The sequence below is a fragment of the Triticum urartu genome, chromosome 7A, assembly GCF_056163025.1.
Source record: "Triticum urartu cultivar PI428250 chromosome 7A, HENAU_Tu73, whole genome shotgun sequence".
Classification (NCBI taxonomy): Eukaryota; Viridiplantae; Streptophyta; class Magnoliopsida; order Poales; family Poaceae; genus Triticum; species Triticum urartu.
This window is the reverse complement of record NC_141879.1, coordinates 433278394-433297599: the sequence shown is the minus strand read 5'-3', so window position 1 is coordinate 433297599 and position 19206 is coordinate 433278394. Positions and strand designations below refer to the sequence as shown.

General features: G+C 46.2%; 1 protein-coding gene across 2 annotated transcripts; it reads right to left on the bottom strand.

Moving 5' to 3' along the window:
* Nucleotides 1-15170: 15170 nt before the first annotated feature.
* On the bottom strand, nt 15171-18677 carry CR4 (crinkly4). 2 transcript variants are annotated; one of them, XM_087534759.1, is made up of 3 exons: nt 18540-18672; nt 18389-18455; nt 15171-18247 (listed from the first exon to the last, which is right to left on the bottom strand). In XM_087534759.1, the coding sequence occupies exon 3, from the start codon at nt 18211-18213 to the stop codon at nt 15511-15513; it is 2703 nt and encodes a 900-aa protein (XP_087390885.1). In that variant the 5' UTR covers nt 18214-18247; nt 18389-18455; nt 18540-18672; the 3' UTR covers nt 15171-15510. The 2 variants fall into 2 exon arrangements, with proteins under 2 accessions (XP_087390885.1, XP_048539716.1); XM_048683759.2 differs by having other exon boundaries at nt 18389-18677.
* Nucleotides 18678-19206: the final 529 nt, after the last annotated feature.

The following is a 19206-nucleotide window of genomic DNA, read 5'->3' as shown; positions in this document are numbered from 1 at the left end:
TGGCCCGGGGGTTTAAATAAGATGACCCTTGAGTCTGCAAAACCCAAGGGAAAGAAAAGGCTAGGTGGCGAATGGTAAAACCAATGTTGGGCCATGCTGGAGGAGTTTTATTCAAGGCGAACTGTCAAGGGGTTCCCATTATACCCAACCGCGTAAGGAACGCAAAATCCGGAAACATAACACCGATATGACGGAAACTAGGGCGGCAAGAGTGGAACAAAACACCAGGCATAAGGCCGAGTCTTCCACCCTTTACCAAGTATATAGATACATTAATTAAATAAGATATATTGTGATAACCCAACAAGTAAACATGTTCCAACAAGGAACAATAACTCCATGTTCCAACAAGGAACAAACTTCAATCTTCACCTGCAACTAACAACGCTATAAGAGGGGCTGAGCAAAGCGGTAACATAGCCAAACAACGGTTTGCTAGGACAAGATGGGTTAGGGGCTTGGTTCAACAATATAGGAGGCATGATAAGCAAGTGGTAGGTATCGCAGCATAGGCATAGCAAAAGTGCGAGCAACTAGCAAGCAAAGATAGAAGTGATTTCGAGGGTATGGTCATCTTGCCTGAAATCCCGCAAGGAAGAAGAACGAGTCCATGAAGAAGATAAACGGACGAAGTCGAACGGATCCTCACAAACGTGACGTTATCGGAACTAAACCGAAGAAGCAACACCGGAAAGAAGCAAACAACATAGTAAACAACCCACAAAGACATGGCATGATGCACAACCAAGTATGATGCATGTCCGGTTTTAACGAGGCATGGCATGGCAAAGTGCACAAACAAAACTACAAGTTAAGTGGAGCTCATTATGCATCGGGATGCATATTGAAAAAACACCACATTCCATTATTTAGTTCTCTCTCGGTTAGGTACTCAACAATATTAAATGTTTTTAGCATGGCAAGAGGGTGAATCATAATAAAACTACCTAACTAGGAATGTTTAAATGAGGCCGGAAACAACGAACAAAAAATTCCGGTAAATCCCCATATGCATATTTTAGATTTGGTGCTGTTCTGCCCTAAACACAATTTTAGAGTTATTAAACATGCAAAGTAAAGCCATCATGTTAAACTAGGCATTTTTCTACCCCATTTACATATAAAGATTATTTGATTTGGAGCTACGGTTATTTAGTTATGAATTAAAGCATTTTAACATGGCATAGGAGTAAATTTAACCAAACATCATTTTAGACATTTTAAACATGGATGAAAGTGACATATTAATAAACTAGACAAAATTCTGAGCAAGTTTCATATATAAATCATTTTAATCCGATGCACAAATTGTGAGTTATTATATGCATGAACATGAGGGTCTTTTCTGTAAAACTGCAGTCTCAGGATAAATGGCTAAAACGCAGATCTGAAAAAAAACAGGAACTGGGCCGAATCTGGCCGGCCCCAAAAGTGCACAGGAGCGGGGGCTGCTCACCCTGGGCTGAGGCCCACTACGGAGAGGAGAGGGACGCGCTGGGCCTCGCTGGGTGGCGCTGGGCCGGAGGCGTGGCTGCGGTCCACGTAGGCGAAGGAAGGGCGCGGTCAACGGTGACGGACGAGCTCCTCCCGTCCGAAGCAGAGGCGGGAACAGGCACGGCTGCGGCGGCCGGGAACGGGTCCGGGGCGGCGGAGCATGGGAAGATTGGCCGGATCCCGACGTGAACGCTGAGAGGGGGCGGATCCACCGGCCGGCGCCTTGATTTGAAGCAGAGGAAGCCATGGCCTGGTTCTCTAGCGATGCAACAACGACGAGGAGGCAGCAGCGGAGGGCGACGGGGTCCTGACGAGGACGGAGTGCTCCGGCGAGGCACCAGATCCAGGAGCGATGGAGATGGCAGGGCGTCTCCATGCGGCGGCGGGACTTGGTCGGCATGAGCGTCAAGGAAGGAGCTCCGGCCATGCTCCATGGCGCTGTGGCTCCTGTGCGAAGAAACCAGAGAGAGAGAACCGGGTGAGAGAGAGAGGGCAACGAGGGAGAGAAGGGAAGGAGAAGGCCGAAAGGGAGGCAGGGGCGCGCAGGGTCCTGCTGCAGGTGGTCGCCGGCTACGAGGGGGTTGGTCCGGTTAGAAATTCGAGGAGGATTTTGGATTTGGGGAGGATCCCGAGGTGGGAGATGCTGGCGACGGTGGGATGGGACAAGGGTCCTAATTTTTAGGGTTTGTCCAAATAGACTAGGAGTAGAGTATATATATACCTCACAGACTAGGTTAGGGGCTACCTCGTCCCTACGATCGCAATCAGACGATCGCAGATAAAATAGTTAGGGAGCCCAAATAAGAAAACGATGACGTTTTGTAGATGTTTGGGGTTGATCCGGACACAACGGTGGCGACAGTCCGGGTCGGGTTCGGGGAAGTTTTGGACTAGGTTGTGAGGGGTCGATGCACTGTGCAAAGAGGGGTAGGCATGGGCCTAGGTGGATTGTGGAGAGCGGGTTGGTCTGAGAGAAGAGGGGAGAGATGCAGCCCGGCACGATTTCCGGAGACCGAAAACGCCCGACGAAAAGACCGGCTATACTGCCGCTATAGTTAATCGGTTGGGCTATCAAACGAACTCCCAAAGTGATGAAACTTGACAGGCGGTCTATCTACACTAAAATAAGACCGCACGCCAACTTTCAACCCATTCCGAGAACATTTTCCGGCCACTTATAAAATACTATTTCGGACATGCCGCGGGCGCGTGCAAGTGTGGTTGGGCTCAGAACGGACAACGGACGGAATTGGGGGAACCCGGACGGATGCAGGTTTTGAAAACATGATGATGCAATGCACATGATGACATGATGAAATGCAACACGCAAGAAAATGACAAGGCCACAACAGCGAATAACTGGACGACACCTAGCACATCTGTCTCGGGGCGTTACAACACTCCACCACTACGAGAGGATCTCATCCCGAGATCTAGAATGGCACCGGAGGGAAAACGGAAGAGGAAGAGGAGAGGTAAAACTAAGTTGCTTCTTTGACAAATGAGTGAAACCACGAACCTTGAAAAGGTTAAGCCATTTCGAGAAAAGAATACAACGGCGATGAACGAAGTTGAAAACACTCCATTAGAAAAGAGGGACAAGGAAGAACAACTTCGAGCAGCACTCCGGTTGAGAAGTTATGCAAGACTTGATACGATGAAAAGAACTTGAGCAGAGGACACGACACTTCGGTTAAACAAGATAGAGAAGGGATAAGACTGATATAATTTGGACAGCACTTCGACTGTAAATGGAAGAAATTGAACATGATCTTGACAAAACGAGATGACGGGTGAAAATAACATCATCGCAATGCCTCCGGAACAAAAGAATAGAAGATAGATAATTGAAATAAAAGAATGGAGAAGAAAATGCCATCTTATGCCACAAAAGAGCTTGAGAAGGCATCCTTAGGAGACGGGTCGAGCGGAGTTGTTGGAACACCAACAACGAAAAGAATACGCTTGATATGGTCTTATGGAATACATCTCAAATTATGAGGTGACAACCTTCCACTCACGGGAAAAAGAATTGGATTGGTATGAATAAGGAGACGATAAAATATTTCACCGGGAGGATAAAGAAGAACCTGGGTCCTTTATAAGCACCATAGATAGCAACAATCCTTCGGGAAAGTTTTAGGTGAAATATAACCCAAGATAATTCCAACGAAGAGGTTGATGGATTTAAAATATCTCATTCTTAACAACATTTGAATCATGAAACATGAACTCAGATTATCAAGAATGACACAATACCATCTCCAATGATACGGAAGAAAGAATTGCACTCCGGATTGCAAGATGAAGAATGCTTGAGCTCCTTAGAAAAGAATCTCGATGAACACTTCGAGAAGGAATTAAATCCTTGATGAACCATCGTTTAGAACCTTCATGAAGAACTCCGGTAACAAAAGGATGATCAAACAAAAGGAAAAAGAAGTTGAAAACACAAGACGAAACCTTGTAATGTTTTAGATGGATCTCCGTGGTGATATAATTGCGAGAGCTTGGAACTCCGGAAAAGAAAAGATAAAGCATCTCGAACCCAGAATGTGATATGATGCACCTCTGGAATAATGAATTAATCACTTGGATGAAACAAGAATAAGAATTACATTATGCTTATCCTTCACCAATTAAATTGATGACAATCAATGGATTTGGCATACTACTTATTCTCGTAGAAAGGATTAAAAGAGATATATCAAAACTTGAGAACGTCTTCAACGAACCACCGATAGAATTTGAAAAGCACGAATGCATAGATATGACACACGAAGGAAGAGAACTCTTGAACAAACCACCGTCAGAGTTGAAAATGAACGAATAAAAGATGAAGAAACACCGGGAAGGACTAGTAAATAAACGAAGATGCTTGAGAGAATTTAGATACATGAGAACGAAGAGATCACGAGCTGATTAGAGGATATTTGAATGATGCCCCGGCAAGATTTGGAGAATGATAGCTGAAAGCTGAGAATGAATACACCTGAATTGATGGACTCCGGATAAGAAATTGAGAAGACTCTTGAATTTGCTCTGGATAGTTGAAAAGAATTCTCACAATCCAAAAACAACTATGAGAGGATGGCAACAAGCTAGAATCACGAATCTTTGATGAGAATGGAGCAAGATTAAAGAGAAACTCTTCTTCAGTCTTCAAAAATCTGAGAATTACGACGAGAAACACCACCATGAATCGTTGAGACACTCCGGAATGATTAAAAGAGGAGAGGTTGAGCCGAAGATGAAAAGAATTTAACCGATCTTGGAGAAAGGCATTTGACTGATGATAAATCATTCTTATGTCAAACTTTGAAATATTTGAGAATAGCTCCGGGAAAATAAGAAGAGTCACGTAAGATCCTGGGAAAAGACCTGTGGGTTAGGGCCCACTCAAAAGAAACACCGTTGAAATGATTACTTGAAAAGAGAGATTGCACCAGTTGAATTAAATGGCTAGAATGAGATAACAACCTCGAGATATCTTGAACGAATTAGGGATGAAAATACAAATCTTCTGAGATATCTTCAGCACTCCGGAACAAAAGAATAGCGAGAAGTGAATTATTATGAGGTGCATCGGTATGAGAAGGTATTTGAAACGAGGAAAAAGGGATATGAGATCAACACCGAAAGCTTGAATTGGTTCCACCGGAGAAGAAAGAGAATGAAAAATGATGAACTTGAGGTTCCGTCAGAATCTTCATGAGAATCACCGGGTAAGAACATTGAAGGAAAAGAATGGAGAGACTTCCCATCAATAAAAGGATACTTGAATAAGAAATTCGAGTCCTCAAAGAAAAAGGAGGGGTGGGCGGGAAAAACAAAGGCAACTTGGAGACGGATGAAACAAACACCGTTGAGAAGAAGTGATAATAGATCTTGCGAATGTTGAAGTGATCGGATCCACTTGAGGAGAGACACACCGGTTAAAAGGGATTGACAAAAACAATCTTGATGATCAAGAAGGATTAGTATTCACATAGGAGTATGAGAACACCGCTTAGGAAAAGTATGGAATCAACATTTGACTTTGAAGCAACTCAAATACCACCACTCAAAACAAAACAAAGGATTGGCTTTCAGAATAAGCCAGAACAAACATATGATAGAGATTTCGTCCGAAGTTTTCGTGGTGGGGCCTACACAGGCTTGATCGTACAGCACCATCATGTACAAGGCAGTGCACATGACATACGAAGCGTCCCCGAGTCGGCATAGCCAAGGACTCTTTAAGACACAACGAGACCACTGTAAAACCAACCGTGGATAGGCGGACCACTAGACGTCGAACCCCAATTTCATATCATACATCTGTCGGAAAGATATCCTAAGAGCTACTTGATTTCCCACTTATAAACTCCCGAAACTTTCCCAGTTATGCAATCAGGTGTTGGGGATACAGGGGAAGCATAATATCTCACCCAAAACTAGCAAATCCTACATCCAGCTGTATCCATCCTTCAACACATAACCAAGAAACCTTCGGAAATCATGTACCTCAACCTTCGAAAAGCATCTGTTATATGAGTTATGGCAATACTCCCGAACTCCCGCCCCAGTACTGGGTGGCGTCGAGGTTATCTCACCAACAACTGCATAAAAGAGATTTTCGATGTCGGTGAACTAAACTCAGGTATTCCAGAACTGCAACGATAAAATTGTGACGACAACACCTCGGAGCTCAACTCCCCGGGACACTGCCACAACCCCTAAATGACAGGAGGCACCAAGAACAATGTTCTCGTCACAAATCGATCAGAACGATTCCAAGATACCCGTGTGATCCTAAAAAAAAATTTAGTGAAATTTGAGAAGAGAAGAGTCAAAACTCTACGTCAGGATGCCTTACCAGAGCGATGAAGGGACTGGGGAGTAAAAAGAATTCTTAAACTCTCCGATATATAATTCCTAAATGACTCAAAACATTTTTCTAGACTCAACTCGTCAGCTAATTCGATCAAGAAGGGGGGCTCCTAAGGTCGGGGAAGGCTCTGATACCAACTTGTCACGCCCTCGATGCGACTATATCTCCCACATGTCGGAGCACAACTTAGAGGCATAACCGCATTGAAAGCAATGTCGCAAGTGAGGTAATCTTCACACAACCCAAGTAATATATAAGGGAAAGAGATACATAGTTGGCTTACAATCGCCACTTCACACAATTACATGAATAAAGCATTACATCATCCAGATACAATCAGGGTCCGACTACGGAACCAAAATAAAAGAAGAACCCCAAATGCGACACGGTCCCCGATCGACCCCAACTGGGCTCCACTACTGATCAACTAGAACGAAACAACATAAAGGACACGATCTTCGTCGAGCTCCTCCTTGAGCTTGGTTGCGTCACCTGCTCGGTAACATCGGCACCTGCAAACTGGTTTTGGAAGTATCTGTGAGTCACGAGGACTCAGCAATCTCACACCCTCGCGATCAAGACTATTTAAGCTTATAGGAAGGGTAACAGGTATGAGGTGGAGCTGCAGCAAACGACTAGCATATATGGTGGCTAACCTATTCGCAAAAGAGAGCGAGAAGAGAAGGCAACGCACGATCGAGAAACTATGATCAAGAAGTGATCCTAGGACAACCTACGTCAAGCAAAACTCCAACACCGTGTTCACTTCCCGGACTCCGCCGAGAAGAGACTATCATGGTTACACACGCGGTTGATGTATTTTAATTAAGGTCAACTTTAGGTTTTCTACAACCGGACGTTAACAAATTCCCATCTGCCCATAACCGCGGGCACAGCTTTCAAAAGTTCAAAACCCTGCAGGGGTGTCCCAACTTAGCCCATCACAAGCTCTCACGGTCAACGAAGGATATTCCTTCTAGCGGGAAGACCCGATCAGACTCGGAATCCCGGTTACAAGACATTTCGACAATGTTAAAACAAGACCAGCAAAGCCACCCAGATGTGCCGACAAATCCCGATAGGAGCTGCACATATCTCGTTCTCAGGGCACACCGGATGAGCAAGACGTCGGGTAAGCCAGCCCAGAGTTGCCCCTGGTAGCCTCGGACATCGCTCAGTTTGGACCAACACTCAGAGGAGCACTGGCCCGGGGGTTTAAATAAGATGACCCTTGAGTCTGCAGAACCCAAGGGAAAGAAAAGGCTAGGTGGCGAATGGTAAAACCAATGTTGGGCCATGCTGGAGGAGTTTTATTCAAGGCGAACTGTCAAGGGGTTCCCATTATACCCAACCGCGTAAGGAACGCAAAATCCGGGAACATAACACCGATATGACGGAAACTAGGGCGGCAAGAGTGGAACAAAACACCAGGCATAAGGCCGAGCCTTCCACCCTTTACCAAGTATATAGATGCATTAATTAAATAAGATATATTGTGATAAACCAACAAGTAAACATGTTCCAACAAGGAACAATAACTCCATGTTCCAACAAGGAACAAACTTCAATCTTCACCTGCAACTAACAACGCTATAAGAGGGGCTGAGCAAAGCGGTAACATAGCCAAACAACGGTTTGCTAGGACAAGATGGGTTAGGGGCTTGGTTCAATAATATAGGAGGCATGATAAGCAAGTGGTAGGTATCGCAGCATAGGCATAGCAAAAGAGCGAGCAACTAGCAAGCAAAGATAGAAGTGATTTCGAGGGTATGGTCATCTTGCCTGAAATCCCGCAAGGAAGAAGAACGAGTCCATGAAGAAGATAAACGGACGAAGTCGAACGGATCCTCACAAACGTGACGTTATCGAAACTAAACCGAAGAAGCAACACCGGAAAGAAGCAAACAACATAGTAAACAACCCACAAAGACATGGCATGATGCACAACCAAGTATGATGCATGTCCGGTTTTAACGAGGCATGGCATGGCAAAGTGCACAAACAAAACTACAAGTTAAGTGGAGCTCATTATGCATCGGGATGCATATTGACAAAACACCACATTCCATTATTTAGTTCTCTCTCGGTTAGGTACTCAACAATATTAAATGTTGTTAGCATGGCAAGAGGGTGAATCATAATAAAACTACCTAATTAGGAAAGTTTAAATGAGGCCGGAAACAACGAACAACAAATTCCGGTAAATCCCCATATGCATATTTTAGATTTGGTGCTGTTCTGCCCTAAACACAATTTTAGAGTTATTAAACATGCAAAGTAAAGCCATCATGTTAAACTAGGCATTTTTCTACCCCATTTACATATAAAGATTATTTGATTCGGAGCTACGGTTATTTAGTTATGAATTAAAGCATTTTAACATGGCATAGGAGTAAATTTAACCAAACATCATTTTAGACATTTTAAACATGGATGAAAGTGACATATTAATAAACTAGACAAAATTCTGAGCAAGTTTCATATATAAATCATTTTAATCCGATGCACAAATTGTGAGTTATTATATGCATGAACATGAGGGTCTTTTCTGTAAAACTGCAGTCTCAGGATAAATGGCTAAAACGCAGATCTGAAAAAAAAATAGGAACTGGGCCGAATCTGGCCGGCCCCAAAAGTGCACAGGAGCGGGGGCTGCTCACCCTGGGCTGAGGCCCACTACGGAGAGGAGAGGGACGCGCTGGGCCTCGCTGGGTGGCGCTGGGCCGGAGGCGTGGCTGCGGTCCACGTAGGCGAAGGAAGGGCGCGGTCAACGGTGACGGACGAGCTCCTCCCGTCCGAAGCAGAGGCGGGAACAGGCACGGCTGCGGCGGCCGGGAACGGGTCCGGGGCGGCGGAGCATGGGAAGATTGGCCGGATCTCGACGTGAACGCTGAGAGGGGGCGGATCCGCCGGCCGGTGCCTTGATCTGAAGCAGAGGAAGCCATGGCCTGGTTCTCTAGCGATGCAACAGCGACGAGGAGGCAGCAGCGGAGGGCGACGGGGTCCTGACGAGGACGGAGTGCTCCGGCGAGGCACCAGATCCAGGAGCGATGGAGATGGCGGGGCGTCTCCATGCGGTGGCGGGACTTGGTCGGCATGAGCGTCGAGGAAGGAGCTCCGGCCATGCTCCATGGCGCTGTGGCTCCTGTGCGAAGAAACCAGAGAGAGAGAGAACCGGGTGAGAGAGAGAGGGCAACGAGGGAGAGAAGGGAAGGAGAAGGCCGGAAGGGAGGCAGGGGCGCGCAGGGTCCTGCTGCAGGTGGTCGCCGGCTACGAGGGGGTTGGTCCGGTTAGAAATTCGAGGAGGATTTTGGATTTGGGGAGGATCCCGAGGTGGGAGATGCTGGCGACGGTGGGATGGGACAAGGGTCCTAATTTTTAGGGTTTGTCCAAATAGACTAGGAGTAGAGTATATATATACATCACAGACTAGGTTAGGGGCTACCTCGTCCCTACGATCGCAATCGGACGATCGCGGATAAAATAGTTAGGGAGCCCAAATAAGAAAACGATGACGTTTTGTAGATGTTTGGGGATGATCCGGACGCAACGGTGGCGACAGTCCGGGTCGGGTTCGGGGAAGTTTCGGACTAGGTTGCGAGGGGTCGATGCACTGTGCAAAGAGGGGTAGGCATGGGCCTAGGTGGATTGTGGAGAGCGGGTTGGTCTGAGAGAAGAGGGGAGAGATGCAGCCTGGCACGATTTCCGGAGACCGAAAACGTCCGACAAAAAGACCGGCTATACTGCCGCTATAGTTAATCGGTTGGGCTATCAAACGAACTCCCAAAGTGATGAAACTTGACAGGCGGTCTATCTACACTAAAATAAGACCGCACGCCAACTTTTAACCCATTCCGAGAACATTTTTCGGCCACTTATAAAATACTATTTCGGACATGCCGCGGGCGCGTGCAAGTGTGGTTGGGCTCAGAACGGACAACGGACGGAATTGGGGGAACCCGGACGGATGCAGGTTTTGAAAACATGATGATGCAATGCACATGATGACATGATGAAATGCAACACGCAAGCAAATGACAAGGCCACAACAGCGAATAACTGGACGACACCTGGCACATCGGTCTCGGGGCGTTACACCTATCTTCTCCTAGTATCCCATGCTAGATTCAGGGGGAGCAAGACTTCCAAGGGATAAAAATTATTAAATTCATTGCATATCTTTCTCTTTAGGGACATTTCAATATCTATCGTGGTACTCTATACTCACTCTACATGTCATCCCAGTCTTGGTACTCTTGTGGTTTATTTTGTTTGCTCTAGCTAGTGGGTGCATCTGTGTTATCTAACCTTGTTTACGCAGGCTCATCCCATCCTAGCCAACTCAAGACCACAAGGTAAGTATATGCATCATAGTCATGTGTATGAGAAATTCTTGCTGATGTACATACTGTTTGCAAGAAGGACTCATGGGCATGAAGGTACATTTCCCATATTCATATCTTTTTCCATGATGCATATAGCCAAGATACATGTAACACATTGCTACTCTGTCATGGTTATGCTCTCACATGCTTCTATATTCCATATTCACATGATTGCATACATGTAGGGGGAGCCTATGCTTGTTACATGTCTTTCCAAAGCTTTACTTGCTATTCTCTATATCTTTATCTAAAGCTTTGATGTATGTTGCCATCAATTACCAAAAAGGGGGAGATTGAAAGCACAAGTGCTCCCTAGGTGATTTTGATAATTAATGACAACATATCTCTTGTTGGACTAATACTTTTACCTAGTATGTTTCAGACAAGTTCAACAAATTAAGTGGCATGGACTAAAGCATGTGGAACCCCTTCAAGATGCTAAGGACAAAGGATTAGCTCAAGCTTCAAGATCAAGACTCTACATTTTCTATTTTAGTGCTCCAAGATCACATTGAGTCTATAGGAAAAGCCAATACTATCAAGAGGGGATGAGGTGTTGCTTGATGAGGTTCCTGCTTCATAGTGCTTAGTGATATGCTCCAAAACCCTCAACTACCTTCCCACATCCACATATGACCTAAACCAAAAGTCAAACTCGGCCCCACCGATTCTTTCTATCCGGTGACACCGAGTTCAGATGTCATAGCCACTGCCACAAACCCTAGGCAAATCGGTTTCACCGATAGGGATCTCGGTCTCACTGAGATGGGATTGTAATCTCTCTGTGTATGTCCATTACCAAAATAGGTCTCACCGAGATTGAGCAATCGGTACTACCAAGATTACAATGCAAACTTTCTGGTTAGCTTATTACCAAAATCGGTCCCACCGAGTTTGTGTAATCGGTCTCACCAAGTTTGCCTGACCAACTCTCTGGTTAGCTTATTACCAAAATCGGTCCCACCGAGTTTGTGTAATCGGTCTCACCGAGATTATGTTATGCCCTAACCCTAACCATATCGGTCCTACCGAGTTGCATCTCAGTCCCACTGAAAATCCTAACGGTCACTAGGTTTGCTAAATCGGTCCGACCGAGTTTCTCAATTCGGTCTCACCGAGATTGGTAAATTGTGTGTAACGGTTAGTTTTTGTGTGGAGGCTATATATACCCCTCCACCCACTCTTCATTCATGGAGAGAGCCATCAGAACATACCTACACTTCCAATACACATTTTCTAAGAGAGAACCACCTACTCATGTGTTGAGGCCAAGATATTCCATTCCCACCATATGAATCTTGATCTCTAGCCTTCCCCAAGTTGCTTTCCACTCAAATCTTCTTTCCACCAAATCCAAATCCTGTGAGAGAGAGTTGAGTGTTGGGGAGACTATCGTTTGAAGCACAAGAGCAAGGAGTTCATCATCAACACACCATTTGTTACTTCTTGGAGAGTGGTGTCTTCTAGATTGGCTAGGTGTCACTTGGGAGCCTCCGACAAGATTGTGGAGTTGAACCAAGGAGTTTGTAAGGGCAAGGAGATCGCCTACTTCGTGAAGATCTACCGCTAGTGAGGCAAGTCCTTCATGGGCGATGGCCATGATGGGATAGACAAGGTTGCTTATTCATGGACCCTCCGTGGGTGGAGCCATCCGTGGACTCGCGCAACCGTTACCCTTCGTGGGTTGAAGTCTCCATCAACGTGGATGTACGATAGCACAACCTATCGGAACCACGACAAAAACATTCGTGTCTCCAATTGCGTTTGAATTCTCCAAACCCTTCCCCTTACATTCTTGCAAATTGCATGCGTTACTTTCCGCTGCTCATATACTCTTTGCATGCTTGCTTGATATGTATTGTGTTTGTTAAAGTTTTTCCAAAACTCCACTTTAACTTAAAGAAATTAAAAACTGCAACTTTTGGTACTTAGTGTCTAATCACCCCCCCCTCTAGACACCTCTTCTCGATCCTTTCAAAAACTGTATGCTCCTAATGGTATCAACATCAATTGGGAGGAGGTGGCATTGGAGAAGTTCCATGCGCCAAGCACCACAATCTTCCAAGGGTTCTAACACCTGTCGCAGCTCGCAGGTACCCTGGGCCGAAATTAGCTGACATGAGGGGGCTCAGGGCACCCTCCTGCCGTGCCATATACGTATGCTCTCGCCATTGCCACCGCGCCATACCAGCCCCTTCTTGAGGAGCTCGAGCCCACACTGGATGGACTGCTAAGTTTTCGAAGAATTCCTGGCGAACACCATATCCTCGAGCTGCCCCTCTGGCTAGTAGTGAGACTTGAAACCTGTGCACAAGTATCGGGTTTGGTTAGGAGTCTCCATGCTTGGCGAGCGAGCAACATTTGGTTGAATATTCTAAAATATTTTAAGCCCAAGCCTCCCTTCATTTATGTGCCATAATGCGCGACCAGGATATCCGATGGGTTTTTCTCTTCCCCTTTGAAGCACCACACCAGAAAATTTGCACCATCATGTTCAAGTCATCACAAACCGACATTGATAACTTGAACACCCCCATCATGTATGTTGAAATAGCCTGTGCTAGCACCTTGATCATAGTTTCCTTTCCAGCAAGGGACAATGTGTCTCCCCACACAATGATGCATTTTGTGAGTCGGGCCTATAGGTTCTGGAACTTTCCTTTTGACTTCTTCCTTCTGTTGTTGGCATACCCAAGTATTTCTCCTCAAAGGTGGACGACTGGACCTGCAAAGTTATACGGACCCGCTCCTTATCAGCTGCCAAACAAGATTTACCAAACATAATTCTGCACTTTGCCGGGTTTATAAGTTGTCCTATAGCGGTCTCATAAGTGTTTATAGTTTTCTTCACCTCCCTATCCTGCTTTGTTGGCTTTAAAGGAAAGCAACGTATCATCAGAAGAAAGCATGTGAGATATGCCCGAAGCTCGATAGCACACCTTGAAGGGGGGGGTGAACTTTCCCTGTACTTCGCCATCCTTCAACAAAGTCGGCAGACCACCAACCACAAATAGGAAAAGAAACGAGGATAAGGGGTCACCTTGCCGAAGCTCACGGAACGGTGCAAACAAATCCAAGAGGGTATCGTTGAATTTTACACTATCACTGAGGTGACGCACACACACAAATACTGTTTATTGAAGAATGAGAGTCTGTTGGATCATGTTTTTTTTCTTTGCCTCAACTCCCCAGCTACATGCAATTTATTGGGGAAAGGGAGTTCCGTTAAAGATGCTCTAAGAATGCTTACCTTTGGACAAATAACTGAACAAGAGTGATGGGTAAAATGATCATGCGATCAGGTACATCTAAACGACTAAAGCAGAACCAAACTAGAAAACTATCACGAATGATGCAAGTGCCATTTTTTTGAGTGCTACAAAATGAGCCTTTTGAGGTCCGATTTTCTTTTTGTACAGGCCTCCACGGATGTCATTCTAAGGGCAAATTTTGCAGCATGTTAGAATTGATGTTCATCCACAAAAAAAAACAGATTATTTAGATTTTACTAGCATAAACAGATTATTTAGATTTTACTAGCACATATGCCGGTGAGTTGCAACGGGAAAATTTGTTATTTTGTGCAACCATAATGTGCCATAGCACTGGATTCACTACGAAGAACATGCTGCAACGCAAAAAGGAACATAAAAAATATGATGTAATTTAGCTATGCTCATATTTTCTTCGTTGGGCATAATCTCTCACTAATTTCATTTAAGTATAATTCTTTTATTAATTACCATGACGTCCTCATCCATTTTTGTCGGGAATCAAATTATTCCTTTTTTTTCTAATTTAGCAGCTCCACCATTGAAGCCTACAAATCCTTCTTTTTAATTATCCTACCTTTTTACCTCAAATTCCTCATTTAATTAGCCCATAGAAGCCCATCAACGTATAAGTACCTAAGACAAAAATCAACAAAGACTAAACCAAACCAAGAATCGAAAAAAAAAATCAAAGTTACTGTCATGCATGTGTATTTGAGCTCGTGAGCAGATTATCCATGTCCGCAACCGAAAGTGTTACTCTAATCTCGACCACATTTAAAGTACTACCGCCTTGCTTCCGAAAGAAGTACTCGTAACAAACATAATGACAAAGTCAGCAACATTAACTGATTTTCAACGACCTGCCTTCATTGTCTCGAAAGCAACAGCGTAAACAGATCATGGCAGATGACACACACCGACAATCTCCTGAATCCCGAACCGGGCCACTGAAAATTACACTTCACCTGTCACAGAAGATTAGCAGACAAACCGTGAAGTTCTAAGTAAAATGAAATGAACTCTTAATAGATGTGAAAGAAAAAAAATGTTAGACATGCAATTTGATCTCCAAAGCTTCATCTCAGTTGGCACAATATTATTATGCCAGTTTGCAGGCGAAACATACACCGCAAAGCGAAAAGATACTCAACACGGTGAACGAGAATATTATGCTAATTTGCAGGCGAAACCAACACCAGAAAGAGAACAACTACACACTTACACGTATCTGCGAGCTACAGAACAGGATTCATTAAGTGTGGCCACCCACTCGTAAATAGAAGTGCCAATTATAGGACGGCCGAATCAATCTACAAAGAAATGCCTCCAGATGCTAAAAATCCTTCCAGTACGTACTCTATATAGCTAGATCTTCCTCTCTCCCGAATGGCCTGCTACAGTTGATCTACAAAGCAACAGGTCACAAAGTCTGAACTTAAAACGGCAGACGGTTTCCGTGTTTCCAGCTGATCTTGGCATTTCATCAGAAGTTGTGCTGCAAGTACAAGTCCTCCTGTGGCGACGCCGGCCCAATCTCTTCCTCCAATGACCGCAGACCATCTCCTATGCTGCTCCCGACGTTCCTCCCATCTGTGGTTGTTCGGCCATCCAGGTCGGCTTCCGACGCTGATGATTTCCTCCTCTGCGACGAGGTCACGCTTGGAAACGTTATCCAAGATGGTGCCCTGTACTCGATCCGCTGGTCGTCCCCATCAACGAGCTCGTTCTCTGAGCACGACTGATTGGATGACCTCTGTGATACCTTTTTGTGCATCCGGCTGCTCCCGAGAACAACTTCAGTTGGCAGAATGGGTTGCTCCAGGCATGGGCTGCCCATCAGCAGCGCAAGTGCACGCTCTAGAGATGTTGTCACCTTGTCCATGGAAGGCCGGTCTTTGCCTCGCATTCTCACGCACTTGCATGCCACAGCTGCAATCTTCTTCAGAGCCTCCAGGTCAGAGGGAGGAGATAAGGCTGGATCAAGGATGCCAGAAATGTCCCCAGCTTTGATCAACGGGGCTGCCCATTCAACAATATTGCCCTCCTCAAGCTGCATGTCAATGGCTTTCCTGCCACTTAGGATTTCTAGAAGAACTACTCCAAAGCTGTAGACATCCGACTTTGTCGTCAAGTAATGGAGACGGTAGTACTCAGGGTCAAGGTACCCAAGTGTCCCTGCCGGCAGCTCTGAGAGTGGTGTGCCGCTATCTACAGGGCCCATTATAGATAGACCAAAGTCGGCAACACGCGCATTGTGGTCCTCATCGATCAATATGTTTGAAGACTTGATGTCTCGGTGAATTACTGGTGGGCAAGCATAGCCATGCAAATACTCTATTCCACGAGCAGCCTGGACAGCAATGGTAACCCGCCTGGTCCAGTTCAGTTGCTTCTTCAAGTTTGAATCCTTGCCATGCAGATGCTGGTACAGGGATCCATGAGCCATGAACTCATAAACCAAGAGCCTCTCGCTGCCATCCTCACAGTAACCAAGTAGGTCGAGCAAATGTGCATGGTTGAGCCTAGAGAGGAGGTCAAGTTCAGTATGGAACTCCTTTGAGCTTTTCTTCGCATCCGATACTTTTATTGCACGCTTCACAGCAACGACTGTCCCATCTCTCAGAATGCCCCTGAATACACATGAAAAGCTGCCTTTGCCAACTTGTGAATCCTCCGAGAAGCCATCGGTTGCTTGTTCCAACTCCTCATAGGAAAATTCCTGAGCTCTCCTGATCTTCAGATCTTCCACGTCAGGCTGGATCTTCGTGTTATCCTTTCGAAAAGAGTATGTTGCACTCTTTGTCATCCTCAACTTGCTCTTCGAACATCGGCAATCTCGAAGCTTGTGTCGTACATATAGGCAAGAAATGGCTGTCACGGTGAAAATCAAAATGACAGCAAATGCAATCTCTGCCACAAAAATGCGCATCTGAAAATCCATTGACTTATGGTTGTTGGTCTGCTTCCGGGATGTGCAGTATGACAAACACTCATCTGAGACACACCTCGAGCAATCAAACTGGCACACACGGTCAGCCGTGGCATTGCAGGGCGAGGACTCATACGAGTTGTCTGGGCAGCCAGCACTGCAGGGCAAGCAGAGTCTAGAGTTTCCAGGCTTGCAAGACTTGCTGCCACCAAGCTCACCATGGTTAACATACTCGTAGTATCCGGGGCTGCATGCAGAAGATACACAAATCCCAGGCGATACCGCCATTGGTAGTGCCAATGGCCCACTATTGCCCCAACACCTTGGCTTCATCGATGTCTCAGCAGGCACACCACAAGTAAAGTAGTCTCCAGCCACTATTGTATACAACCTGAGACCTTTGGGTGCTGATGTACTGTTCTGAAGTTGGAAACCCCAGCAAGCTACTTGGTGATCAAGGCTCCTGATGCCACAAGCATGGAATCGTCCGCCCACAACGGAGACCATTGCATCCATCGGCACTATGCTCACATCGCCTTCACCGATAGCACCGGTAGGCGACACCTGCTGCATCTCCAAGCTCCTTCCCCAGCAGAAGACTTGTGCATTCTCCAGCACCCCACAGACATGGTAGCCACCTGCTCCTATGGACTGAAACTTGACATTCCTCGGAGCCAGCTCAATCACACCACTCACTGTCTCATCACCCCAGCAGAACACTGTCCTGTTGCGCGTAAACAAGGCACAATTGAACACCGAGCCCGCTGATATGGTCGACACGGCTCCAGCGACAACATGTGTGGCAGTCATGTTGTACCCCCAGCAATCTATCACTGAAGTATCAGGGTTAACACCGTGAGGAATCCCCTTGTCAGGCATTCGCAGTGCACACAGGTGGTTGTCCCCGGCACTGAGCAGGGAATACTCCACGCCCTCGACCATTGGTTGCGGCACCCCGATCTTGACATATGAGTTGCTCCCCCAGCAGTAAGGCTGACTGGTATCAAGCAAGAGACCGCACGCGAACCCATCCCCCGCGGTGAGGCCGAGGAAGGGGATCCTGAGGGGAGCACCGTAGACGACAGAGGCGTCCGCGCCGGAGCAGGTGACCAAGTGGGAGCCGTCCGAGCTGAGGCCGCAGAACACCGGGCCGTCCTCGCCGTAGGACACCGAGATGGATCCCATGGAGCCGAGGCCATTGGCCCAGCTCGGTAGCAAGATTAGGCAGCAGAGCGCGAGAGCTGGAACACTGTCCATTCCTTGAAGCTCGGAGCTAATGTCGGTGAGATTCCTGCCAAAATTGCAAACTTTTAGGCTTTTTCTTAGTTGACCCCGATCCCGACCGACCCGTCGATCTAGATCGGGGCTCGCCTGATTCGCTGTCAGAATCTCCGCTAAAGGGCACATACCAGAAACAGAGTACAACGGTTACCTTCGCCGGCGCAGCCGTCACCATCGCCGCTGGGCCACCAGTGTGCCGTCGCCCTTCCCCCGGATACCTGCCGACATTGGTGCCGTCGCCGAGGGAGGGCGTTACGGAGAGGAGTGGACGGCGGGGCAGAGCAGAAGAGAGCGGGCGTCACCTCGGGAAGAGCAGAGAGGCAGAAGCGTCGGGGGGCGGCGCCGCGGGGTGGGAGGAACAAGCGCGGCGGAGGCGGCGAGGTAGGGGGGAGTGGAGAGGAGAGGACTGATGCCGTCACGTGGAGCGGTCGCTTGTTTTGTTTTTTCTCGCTTCAAATAGATATACTCCCTATTTTTAACGGGAAAAGGTGTGAGGGGGCGTGTGCAACGACTGTTAAACAAAGACGAGAAAGGTGAAGATAATCTGTGCAACGACTGTTAAACAAAGGTCAATACTCCGGAAAGGGTAACTCAATTTAGACCAATTAATCTGTATAATGTCATGTACAAACTAATCTCAAAAATGATTGCGGCCTGGTTGAAGATAATCCTTCAGATATTATAAATAGGACTCAGAGTGCGTTTGTGTCTGAACAAATGATTACAGATAATATTTTTAGTGGCATATGAGTGTCTTCACACTATTAAGAAAAAAAGGGTAAAGAGGGCTTGTGTGCCATTAAATTGGATATGCATAAGACGTATGATCGAGTGAAGTGGTCTTTTCTTAAGGAGATTTTGCTCATACTGGGTTTTAAGGAGAACTGGGTAAATTTAATTATGAAATGTGTATCCTTGATGGAATACCGGATTCGTTTTAATACGAAAGAAATCGAGAGCTTCATACCT